The 13150-nt window shown below is 42.1% G+C and overlaps 1 protein-coding gene across 9 annotated transcripts in view; it reads right to left on the minus strand.

Moving 5' to 3' along the window:
• Positions 1 to 13150, minus strand: part of LOC117775372 (inositol polyphosphate-5-phosphatase A) — a 149551-nt gene that overhangs the window by 52431 nt on the left and 83970 nt on the right. For all 9 annotated transcript variants that reach the window (XR_004616258.1, XR_004616257.1, XR_004616256.1 and 6 more), the window contains exons 6-8: positions 12249 to 12352; positions 4371 to 4423; positions 3098 to 3217 (exon numbers count right to left, since the gene is read on the minus strand). Coding sequence is in view for 6 of the 9 variants with exons in the window: in XM_034608456.1 (XP_034464347.1) it covers positions 3098 to 3217; positions 4371 to 4423; positions 12249 to 12352 (277 nt within the window). In the remaining 3 variants the exon portion in view is untranslated. The remainder of the gene's footprint in view (positions 1 to 3097; positions 3218 to 4370; positions 4424 to 12248; positions 12353 to 13150) is intronic.

Consider the following 13150-nt stretch of genomic DNA (forward strand, 5'->3'; position numbering starts at 1 on the left):
CTTGATGCAGCCCTGAGCAGATGCGTGCATCTTCAAAGGACAGGAAAACAAGCAGGGGATGCAATTCAAGCAGAGCCCTGGTTTGCACTCAAGGAAGTGGGCCACACATCAGCAACAGGCTTTAGAGCAGTGCTTTTTTGATGTGACTCAATAGTGAGGTCTGGCTGGCTAAACGCTGTTCCTTCGCAGCATTGTTCCCCAGAGGCCTTGAAGCACTTTGGAGATAAACACCGTTTAGCAGTTAAAAGGGCCACAGAGGAAAAGGCTTATCAGATGTGTTCTCAATGGGCTGCAAGCTGCATTATTAGGCCTGGGCCCCAGATAAGATGGTGGCTGAAGTTTGATGCCCCGCAGCAGAGCTCTGTCCCCGCCGCTGCTGTGTGATCAGCTCCTGTGCCGGCTGCCTCAAGGATCTCAGCTGGCAGTGTGTTCAACAGCACCCCTCCCCTCATCTCCCATTTCGCAATGAGAGATTAGAGCTCAGAGAGGGAGAGAGGAGAGAGAAGAAGGAAGGGGGGGAGTTTGGCTTTAGATATTCCCCCTGTCCCTTTTCCTGCTCTGTTTTCTGGGGGTAGGAGTCAGAGTTAGGACAATGGCCAAAAAGATGGTTCCCAACCAGCCGCTGAATGGGAACACTGTTGGTGGTAGCGCTTCATTCAAAGCCCGGCCCGGGCACATTGTCCTCCCAGATCGGCAGAGGAGAATGGAGTTTGCTGGTGGCTGCCAAAAGGTTAGCAGCCTCTGTGAAAGGACCGACCCATTATTCACTGCCCTTTACAGAGCCCAAGCACCCTTTGTGCTCCTCCTCCCTTCCCGCTGCACCGCCAGCTTTTTCTCACTTCGGTGCTCCGGATCTGCACCCGGCGGTTTCCCCCAAAGTGAGCGACTGAGGCGCGATGCCCCCCACCATCCCACCCCCGTGCCCCTAGCAAGGAATACCAGGGTAGCCAGAGCATATAACGACCTCCCCACCACCACCTTGCCTCACACCACTTACCCCTCTCATCCCCACCCCTGTCAAAAAGGAACCTTTAAATGATATGGCCCAGAAGTAACAACAAGTTTACCATTCCAACACAAGGGGAGTGAGGGAGAGGGAGCATGGAAACTGCCAGTCAGGCATCACAGTTTCGATTCAATCTCCTTAGCCACCCAACAAGAACTCGGAGACTCCGCTATTAGGGGGGGACCTTTGAAAATAAATCACCTTGCGAAAGCATGATGAAAGAAGAGGAAACACATTGATAACACTTACATGTAAGTAACAACAGTGGTCCTTTTCAAACTTCATGATGCCAGTAAATCCAGGTAAGTTACAGCGTAATAAAAATTGCAAAAGCTGCCATATTCTCAAAACACTCCCACTTCCCTGTCCATTAAAGGCAGAGCATTCTTTCATCAAATCAAGACTGAAGCGCAGGTAAAATATGACCTCGCCGTAGAGAAGTGCCTCATAATTCATGTACATCAGATGGCCTGGAGATAATGTATGCCACCCATATGCATGTAGTTATTCAAAGCTGCAGCGGCGGGGAGCCACTCATGCATTCTGATGTTATTTGAATGGGAGGTCACCTGCTGCGCGGCTCTTATTCAGTGTTAGCATGGCCAGGTAGGGAGCAGGGGTTGCACCATGTACTCTATCATTCTGCTCTGCTTCAAATGGATATCCCATAAATCACATTACCATGGGCTATGAATTGATAACCTGGCTTGTTAAAGCCTGTATAAGGGCAGTGCTTTACTCAGTGCACAGTGAAGAAATCTTTACCATTGCTATGACAATACCTACTCCTACCAACACCAAATGTGTTCTAAGGGTTTATCCTCTTGGGAGCTCAAATGTGCAGATGGGAAACTGCCTTACATATAACAATAAATCTAGAATTGAATTGGTAAATATTAGCCTGTTGTTGTTGCTACAATTAACAGTCAGTGGCTCACAACATATTTCAAGGTTTATCATGTTTGGACTATGAATACCTGGGTCAATTTTAATTGATATCTGAATTAATTTTTAATATCCAATGTCTAAAGCTAAAAACAGACCTGAAGACTGCTGGAAATGGAAACAGTGCTAGTGAGCATGAACCTGCTCAGGTAACATAGAAATCTAATTAGAATTCATCATATGGGGACCAGTATTTTCCATAATACATTTCTAGCAAGTTTAACATTTTTCAGTTATCTTTTTGTGACCCACGGCTTTTAATATATAGTGGGACAATACATAAGTTCAAAAAATTATGGACAATCAGGCCAAATTTCACTTTCATTTTTCTACTATTTTGAGAAATATCGTTCCCTGGACCGAAGTGTAATAGACAGACTTGTAGCTGAACAGCCTAAGAATATTTGCATCCTTTCATGCTTGCCAGTGGGACAAAAATGAGGATTACGCCACAAAAAAAGGAAAAGTTGCAAAGTAAGAAGGAGTTATAGGGAGGGACAGAAAAAGAACAGATAAAAGAGACTTGGGAGTCCACAGACCGTGTAGTTAGTAAGACCCCCCCCTACTTCTGCAGACAGATGTAATCCCACTGGTCTAGCCTTGAATCCCATCCAAACCTCTGGTGTGCCTGTGCTATTTAGTCTCGCTCCTATATTACAATACAAATGCTGGTTTTATACTGTGACTAGTATCTGATACCTTCTTATTATTATGCATTTCACATTCTTAATTATAATTTTTTTTAATACTAATTTTAAAATATCAGTCCTGGTGTTGTTCATCTATATGAATTTTACCAGATGAAGATGAGGCAAACAAAAGGTCATCTGCAGATTTTAATTAAACACAACAATACTCTCTGCTCTGCACTAACTTTATTAACTTCCAAATATTAACAAGATTCTGCACGCTATCTGAAAAAAATTAAAATAACTGTAAGGCTTCCTGTTGAATTTAACTTGATTTTGCTTCATATTTAAGAGTCAAAACTTTAAATAGAGAATGAGTTCAACAAACACTGAAAACTGCATCTTCATGGTCAGATCTCAATGATGTTTGCAGGAGGCTTCCCTTGATCTCACTCTAGCTACAGTAGGTAGATGAAAACATAAGAGCAACAGGAGTAGTGTTTGGTGTGTACAGTACCTGTCTAAAACGTAGGCCAATGCCTTCTGCCTGGTCCCAGAGTAGACAGAAGGGCTTTTCTCCCAGGCCACCAAGTTGGAAGCATCGTGGAAAAGGTGGATGTTGACCAGATCAAAGGCACTGGGATCAAAGAGCACATTGTGAGTGAGCTGCTTCTCTCAGAACATCATACATACTAAATGGCATTACACATCTGAGGCTTAAGTCTAAGTGGCAAAAAGAAAATTTACTTTCTCAACATTACTAAAATAAAATTATCTGCCCTGACACGTTAAAATATTATCCATTGAATAACCAGGATGAAACTAAATGTGAAAAGACCACTTCTTAACCCAGGCCTTTGCACAGCATAGACAACTGCAAACATTAATCTGCTTTCTTTTAGTTTGTCCTGTCAGGGGAAAGCAAGATAGCTCAATGTACAGTGATGAACACTGCCCTGCTGATCCTATCAATCTGGGGTATTTTGTAAGCATCGTGTTCAGCAGCGGGACCCGAAGGAATTGGTCTTATCTCGAGGGTTTTATTCTTCACTGACATCCTGAACAAATGAATACATGCATGGTCTTCGCTATCTCTGTCCATCCCATCTCTGATCTGATCTCTCTATTCTTCACCAGCCTCTCTCTCTCTCTGCTGCTCTTGTCAAACGTCATGCCCCTATTAAATGCTTACCGTTTCAGCTCTTTAGTTCTCATGTCATCCTTCTATTAGATTACTATACCCGCCTTCCACCCCCCAGCCACCTTCCCCCCATCCGATCCCCTGTGCTGCACACTGGTAGCCAGCGTTTGTATTCACCCCGTACAGGTTCAACGGCATGTAATGTTTTTTGTCATCTGTCATATGCAACTGCTTGACTAACACGATTATGTGTAATCAAATCCCTCCTTGCTTCTGTGGCACACTGTCCTGAGAGAATTCAGCTGTGCAACTTGCTTTCTCTGTCTGTTCTGCCTATGATAACCACACACACACACACACACACACACACACACACACACACACACACACACACACACACACACACACACACACCACACACACACACACACACACACACACACACACACACACACACACACACACACACACACACACACAGGCAGACACAGGCACGCACACACACACGCAGCCCACTGCGGCTGAAGCCAGATATGACTCACATGGTTAGATCTTCATCTCTAATCACAATGATACAGTTGTAATGATTCAAGGTTGAACAGAGACAAGGATGGAAGTGTCATTGAAGGGACTTATTAATAAAACTCACCAGTCAGCCAGGGCCCATCGAGTTCTGATGAATCCCTTTCTGGACCACTTGCACTGCAGAACACAGAGACTCAATTTAGCATGACAATGGTAGAGTTTGACATTACCGAGGCTTCAGTTGTCATCATGAGGCAAATTAAAGCAACAATGTCAAATGATTTATGAAAGAGTAGTTACAATGTCCACAACCTGAGAGCAAAATTTCACTTTTGACATTTTTTAACAATACTAAAAACTATTTAGTTCAATTTCCATTAAACAAATTATGAAAGGTTTCTGGTGGATTGATACAAGTTAACATTAATGTTGGGAAAATAAGTACTCGGATACCAAGGAGGTAAGTACATTTACTCAAGTGCTGTACATAAGTACTTCATTTTAACAGGTCAATCTGGTGTTTTTTTATACTTCTACTATATAACATTTCAGAGGGGATAATTGTATTTTGTTTATTCCGCTACATTTAGAGTGGCTGACAGTTAAGGTTTCTAATTGCTGTGCACATTGAACATTGTTTACTCTGGTAACATATATAGAAATAGAAATAAGAGAGCAATGATTCTATATTGACAATGCCCACACAATGCAGTGTAAAATATGAATAATATTGATCCAAATATATAAAATACTAAATCATATTAATATCTCTTAAAAAATGGGCCATTATACATTGTGAATAGTTTTAGTTTTGACACTTTCTACAAAAGCACAAGTGAAGTACAGGATTTGAACACGTCTTACTCCACTCAAGATAAGTCAATCAGCTTTTCCACTATTTCCTGACATTTTATAGTGCAAAAGAATTACTGCTCAGTTGGGAAATTAATCAATAATGAAAACAATCATTAGTTGCAGGCTTACACTTGTAGAATACACTTGATGTCGGCAATCTGAATGGGCAGGAAGCCCACACTTAAAACCAAACTGACAGACACGTATCCACACATCTCCTGGACAGATGCTTTGCAACATGTGTAATGAATAATAGATAAGAGATTGAACACAGAGCGGCGGCCAGGGGGCAGCCATGATGTGTGACCACCACAAACATGACTGTGCATATATTGCATGCATGTAACATATCTGTTATATAATAAACATATTATTTCTCAAAATAAAATAAAATACAACACAATATGAAAGGGCTCAATACGGAATGTAGCTTGTATAGGTGAAAGTTATAGAATATATAAAAAGCATACAGCTCAGTGTTGACATGTCATACACAGCTGCTTGATCAGATCCCACCAGCCTCGAGTTAACTATCCAATCACAAGTCCAAAGATCTTCCTCAAGCAGCACATGATTCACCATGAAGCTGGTTATTAAATGAAAGACAAATTGATGTTGTGAGTGTTCTCATTCTGAATAGATAAATACGTCTCCTTCTCTCAGCCTCCCTCTTTTTCTGTCCATCTCCCCCTGATACTCCTGATGTGGAGTTAACTGCACTGATGGATAAACTAATTATGGGCCAGGTCACATAATTACAAATTGACTAATTTTATTTAGAGAAAAAAACCTCATATGCAAATTAAAGGGCTAAGAGGTATTTGATTACGGCTCACATCCTTCAATCTGCATTAGTACAAGATTAACTGTATCAAATTGAATTACATTAGCATACTTGAATTAATCCATACTGCCTCGGCAGGATGTATGGGCCCAATTATAACTCGCTGTCCCAATATTATGACTTTGAAATGGAGCAAATGGAATTAGATCTTAGATTAGATGTTTCACTTGGAAAAATGTTTTTTTAAACTAACTAAACATATTGGAAAGATGAACACTGGCAATGAGGATGGACCAACTACATTCATGGTCACATCCCTGTGTTTATATACACAATATGTACATGTTACATTTTCTAAAATGGAAAAGCCTTTATGCGTTTGTTGGAATAAGTTGAAGAGTGAGAGAAAGTCTTGCAGCGTGGAGGATGAGGAGGGAGAAGATGAAGAGTTAGCGTTAAGGGGGGGGTTCAGGACCTGCTCAATGCACATACAAGCTCTGACTGCAGCAGAGACGTTTAATCTCGATTTAATTTAAAGAGCCATTAACTACAATCACAGCATTAAAATCCATCACTTCCTTGACACCCAGCCCCAGATTGCCCCATTTCCTCCACGTATGACTGATTGACCCCCCGCCCCCCCTGCTCCTGCTTCATTGCATGCTTATAAACACGCTCACACACGGTCCCACACGGTCCCACACACACACAAGGTTTCCACGTATGCGCAGTCGAGTGGAACAAGCATCTTCATATTAAGAAGTAAAAAAAAAAAAGCACTCCGCTATCTAGTTTTACCCAATTTGAGTGCTTTTATTTTGTAATAGGAGTCCGATGAACATGATTAACTCGCACAATCAATCAAAGTGACAAAGAAGAGAAGTGTCCCTCTCTCCTGGTTGACATGATGACATCATGATTTGGTCGCTGCAGCTGATTTTGCAGTAGATTTGATGACACAGATGCTGTCCGGCCCCATTTAATCTCCTACAAAAACATCATCATCACCCCTTCCTAACCCCCGTCTCAAAACACACACACACTTTAAAACATACACACACACAAGTCCATCTTAAGAAATAGTACGAATTTAGCCACTTTGCTCTTCGATATGCTACGTTGGTGATATTTTGAAAAGAAGGTGTCACTGGATGAAATGGATAGTGGCTTGTAATGATATCATATATCAGGTTTGGGGGCTATAAAGAGTCACTGGACAGGGATGAGGGTGAAAGTCAAAGGGCAACGGTAAAAGGTCACAAGGCTCGGGTTGACATTGGGTGACCTTCCACAGGTCAGCGATGGCGTCTCCGCCCATGACAGTGATGAACGGCGGCTACACACTGGGTCACATCCAAGGGTGTTGGGCAATACATGTACGCGCTGACCGCGACACACACACAGAAAGAGAGAGAGAGACAGAGACAGAGACAGAGACAGAGAGAAGATGAGAGACATGAAAGACAAAAAAAGAAAGTGGGGAAACTAGAAACCATCAGATTCTCTTGAACCTGGAGACCACTAGATAAAACTCCCCAATTGTGACCAATGGAAAATTACGCTTGTGTAAAATGTCATAGATGGCACAGATGGGACACACACACACACACACACACACACACACACACACACACACACACACACACACACACACACACACACACACACACACACACACACACACACACACACAATCCTACTCCAGAGTCCCCCTCTAAAACACCCTCCCGTCACCGTTTCCCCCGGTCGTTCCCGTTTGATTCTTTGACCTCTTATATTTCAGCTCAAAGTCTGACCCCCATAAATAATATTATGGCTGGGTGATGTTTTGGGGAAGGGGGGGTGATAGAAAAGTGCAGGACGGGGAAGGGAGGGGGGTGTGAGGAGAGGGGGGCCACACAAAAGCCCCGTGACAGAAATGCACTGTGAGTAATAAGTAATACACACAAACACTGATTGATTTGAGCCCCGGTAGACAGTCACATTTATCTTTATTCCATCATCCAGGGTGGCCCATCAAATAAGACAGGGCCTCACACAGGGTTTATATAACTGGACAGCACATAATGGTACACGTGTGTGTGTGTGTGTGTGGTGTGATGTACCACAAGTATCGTCAGCTCTCAAATATTAAAAAAATTAATGCTGAAAAGCAAAATGATGGATTTAAAGAGGCAAAAGTCAAGTCTGAGGTTTTCCTTCCCTGTTCCCTCTAATTCCACAAATTTCTGTCTGTATGCTGAACACATATTTCTCTAACCATTCATCTTATCAGCTTCACACTTAGCAGGTGTATTATTCCGGGGAGGTGCAGTGTCAAATTTGGTTTGGTTGTTCAATAGTAATAAAAATGTGAATAAACAAGTGACCAGTGCTCTATCCCAGTCAGTGGGGGTGGGGCCCGAACAGGCAGTCTGTGGACTGAGTTGAACGTGCCTTCTTCTACGTCCTTGGATAAACTACAGCTGTGGTCCACAATTGGCGGCCCACTAGCCAAAATGTCCCGTCAGCAATAATATCTGTCTCGCCAGATAATTTGGCTAATTTGATCATTTTTATTGGACTGACATATCGGACTAATCTCCGTCATGGCAACAACATTCATAGAAACGTCTTTAGCAATTTGGCCACAAAGTAAAAGCACAGCTTTTCATTTTGTTGCTGCAATGCTTTTTATCAAGCTGAATTACAGAGCTTTTATTTTTTAAAGATTGTGTCGATTGCTTAACAGAAATATCCGACACAATAATGTTTTAATAATGATATAATAATAATATTAAGGCGTTCGTGAACAGTATTAATTTATTTTATAAAGAAAAACATTGACTATGAAATCCTCATTGCAGATAAACCAGGTAGGATGAACAGTGTTTTCAAACTTCACTAAGCACCGTAGAATGTTAAGACGTTAAACACACAAACAATAAAAGAGTGACAGTATATTGTAGAACTGTTTGAGGAGGACTCACTAATGACAAGGAATAATTCTGAAGTTCTCCGGAGCTTTACCACAGGACAAGCAAAGAGGCAGTTTTAAAAGCGGGCACTGCACTAGTACAGAAAATGAGTGAAGAAAACCTTCATTTGGCTTTCATTTCAACATTATCCCTGCATTTATGAGCTGCTTGCAGTCTCATGGATCACACCTGTCACCGACAACAGCATCTGTGTCACAGGTGTCTTGTCTGGTGATAAATGCAGAGAGCGTTTTACAAGCTATGCCAGTTTAAATGACTTCATCTCCTTAACGTGCGCATCACACCGATGAATCACACGACGCCGGCTTAAATCAAAGGAGAAAAATAGAAGAGGAAGTTAACTTTCATCAGGGGCAGAACTGGAAAGTAATCACAGCCCCGTATCAGAGCTCACTACAGAGGGCACTAAAAGGCATATGAAAAGTCAATGCTTTTATGGACACGCTCATGGTGCCAAACAACAAATAGAAACTCATATGGATGTTGATCTACAGCCTGTCGCCTATTTTCTCCCTCCCTATTTTTTTTTCCCTACGCCTGTGTAAAACAATCAATAGCAAGGGCACATTAAGGTCTGGGTCGTATACTTTATTTATATAAGGCAATGACAAATCCTTATGATGCAATGGTTTTTGGAGGCATGTATTACTGCGCCAAACAAATAAATATATTAATGTCCACTGGGGGGATGGAGAGATTGACGGAACAACGGGAAACGACAAGCCGCCAAATCCATCACGGCGACCTTTCAGAAGAAATGCGCCCACTATTTTGTCCACTTCCCTCTTATTCAGCATTTCAATTAATGTCCCCGCTATTCTCCCCTTCCCTTCCAGCTATAACTCAAGGGTGGGATTATGGAAAGAACTGACGTTTTGCATACGGACGGGTTGTCGCTTAAATCAGAATCTAACTAGGAGCAGAAAGAGCCGCAAGCAATAAGTGTGAATGTAAGTGATTAGAACTAATGTTTTATTTCATGACACAGAGTTTCAGCCACTTTTAAAAGGCGAAATAAGAAAGCCATCATGAGAGTGATTTAGGTTAAATAAAAATTGATCTTTTCAACATTATTAAATTATTCAGAGGGTAAAAGACTTGTCTGCTTTGAGTTCTGTTTGTTAAGAACAGTCGGAGCTGACTGAGAAATTAATTGATGAATGGACTGAAAAACCATGAATCTAGGTGATACGATAGATTTATTTTATAAGTGTTTTCTGTTTTTCAAATATTTTACATCATTGTAAATCTAAACTCTTTGAGTTGTGGACAAAGAGAAATGGTTTGAAGACTTCACCTTGAGCTCTGGAAAGCTGAGGTGGAAATTTTTCACATTTCTACAGACAAAACAATTTATCAGTTAACCTTGAAAATAACTGATGGATTCAGCAATAGTTAAAAAAAAAACCTGTAAGCTGCAGCTGTGCTCCACAATAAAGAATCATGTGAGTAAATACGGACACACACACACTTCATGTGTCGAAACCACCGTGCACTGAAATGTACTGAATGACATTTTGTTTGTGTTTCAAACAAGCAGCCCTCCCACTATGATGTCATCAGCATCTCGCTCGCTGACACTTTATTAATGGGCGACTGTAAAGGTAAGACTCGAGCAGGGAAACATACACATCTGTCTCCCAGCAGCCACCTGAGCTGTCTGCTGTCACTCTAACCTTCCTCCCGCCGGATTCTGTCTGACAACCTGGACGAGTTTCAAACACACAAAGTTTTTATTTGCACCACAAATGAGTTATGAGCACGTAAAACAAGAAACCTGACCGCTAAGTCTCTCCTTTTTTTGTCTACTTTGAATAATTTCAGGTATGAAGACCCAAAGCTGGTTCGGGACCCTGTTGTGGTGTCCCGTGCGGTCCAAGATCCCCCGTGTAATAGGATTCCTCAAAGCTGCAGATGGATGGCAAATCTAGGCGGTTTCATCTACTAAAAGAGGGAATAAATCACCAGCGGAGGAAGCGGGGACGAGGCAGGGGTTATCACCAGTCTGCCTCCCTCATGAGAGCTTTGCATTAAAGCATTAGTGAAATTAATTCATCTTTCATAAGAGGTTTGAGCAGTATCTGTGATCTATGATAACAACCAATTTCTCACTATGGAGGAGAGGAGGAGGGAGGCGGGAGAGAAAAAATACTCGCCGACCCTGATAGACTACACAAATCTGCTCTTTTTAAATGGGCTAACATTATCTGGAGTGCTGCTCTCTGGAGCATCATCCCAGATTCATATCCCGGCCGGGAAAGAGGCATAAATCACTGGGCAAAACTTTTCTCATCTGCCCCCCGCGACACACACCTCCTTTCTCCCTACATCACTCCCCTCATCCTTCTCACCGTGCGCCGTGCCAGGTTTGTTTTGTGGTTTTCTCTGCTTGTCCTGTTAAATGCAGAACAATGCTTTGCTGTAAGCATTTTAAATGGCTTCGCGCCTCAATCAGTGTAATTGGTTTTAGATCATCTCTGCAATGGGAAAGCAGAGATGTGAAGCTGTTTGGGGGTGTGTGTCTGTGTGTGTGTGTGTGTGTGCGTGGATGCATATGTTTGTGTGTATGTCTGGGGTGGGCGGTGGGGTGGGGGAGTCCTGCAGTGTGTGAAAGAGACGGAAATTGGGGGGAAGTGTGTGAAGGGGCCGTATCCATCTGTTTTGCATATATTTGCGGAGGCGGCCGTCGGAGCATGGTTGACAGATGAGTGGGGAGTGCGGGGATGACACACGGGCGGTCGTGCTCTTTATTACTATATCAGCACTGCTATGCTCTGCGCTCAGCTCCCTCCCCACCCACCCCCAACCCCGATGGCACACCGCACCGACACCAGGAGACTGAACACGGCAGAGCGAGCAGAGAATTGCTCCACGGGACACGGGCAAGAAACAACAAGGACTTTTCTCCCGTTTTCACGATTTGAATTTTCTGACTGATTTGTTTTCAAATCAGCCATGTGTCCGCCCGATTTCCTTGAAGCGGAAACCAAAAATTGGACCGTTAAACAAAAGAAGAAAAAGACACAGAAGAAATGAAATGGCTTTTGACAGAAATCAATAAAAAGTAGGGGAAGAGGAAATCTCTTTTGTTTGAATTATTATCTGAAGTTTGGCATTCATTTCTTTTTATAAAATTTCCTATTTAGGAAAAACTATATATGAAAACTCAATTATATGAATTGTCAAAAGACTGTACTTCACTTTGCCATTGATGACTTTATCAAACCTGCATAGTGTCTATGATGTAAACGAGCCGTGTGTCCATATGCCATAACACATGTCCGCCATTCACTGTGATACCTGTCAGTCAGCGTTACAACAGGAAGTCGTCATTAGGTGACAACACCACCATCAGTCCATCACGTGTGTTTATCACTGAACCCACCTCGGGAAAGTAGTCCTGTGGAAACTTTTCCTTCTCCAGCGTTGGTGTCGTTTCTAGTGTCTCTGAGCAGGTTTCCTTTCCCACCACCTTCCGGAATTTCTTGGCTAAAGGGAGGAGCAGACAGAGAGATGGAGAGAGAGGGGGGAGGTGGATGGGAAGTGGGGGAGGAAGGGAGAAACGCTGTTTACTGTTACAAACACGACAGGTTAATTTTTGGAGACCTCTCATGTGATTGATAATCTCCTGATATCATTAGAGCTCAGTGAGAACAAGAGACACCTGGACTTCCCCAGACAACTGCCCCACCTGCTGGTCAGAAAGAGGATCATCTGTATTCAGCTAAAAGAAGAGTGTTAAAGGTCATTCAAAAAAAAAAAGAAAAAGATGTGCCTGTTTATTTCTATTTCCCAGGTTGAATACTACAATAGTACATGAAGTGAATGAAGAATATATCTTAATACAACCTGAGTAAATACTGAAGCAATTAAGACTCAAACAGCAACTCTCTTGGATTTTTGAAGAGGAAGCATAAAGTTGTTGTAGATTATGCATTCAGATAAGACTTTATTTACATTTAATTTCGTTTGCCATAATGTGAACAAAATATAACAAGGTCAACATAGAATAATGCTTCTTTTCTTCTATTCAATTACTAATGCACGTTTGTCTGTCCAGGTTCATCCGCTCTTGGTCTTTCTGAATTTTGACATTTGTATTGTGGGTATTTCCTTCTTTAAATCAAGCCACTTAAGTATAAAATGTGTGTTGTAGAGATTGTAAAGTGGCCTAACACGTTTGTAAACTCTCTTGACCTGAGAGTGACGACAAAGTCCACTATCAAACCTATGTACAAACCCTGCTGTGTTGATTTAATGGGTGTGAAGAAGAATTTAGTGCCATTT

Source organism: Hippoglossus hippoglossus, chromosome 15 (assembly GCF_009819705.1).
Source record: "Hippoglossus hippoglossus isolate fHipHip1 chromosome 15, fHipHip1.pri, whole genome shotgun sequence".
NCBI lineage: Eukaryota > Metazoa > Chordata > Actinopteri > Pleuronectiformes > Pleuronectidae > Hippoglossus > Hippoglossus hippoglossus.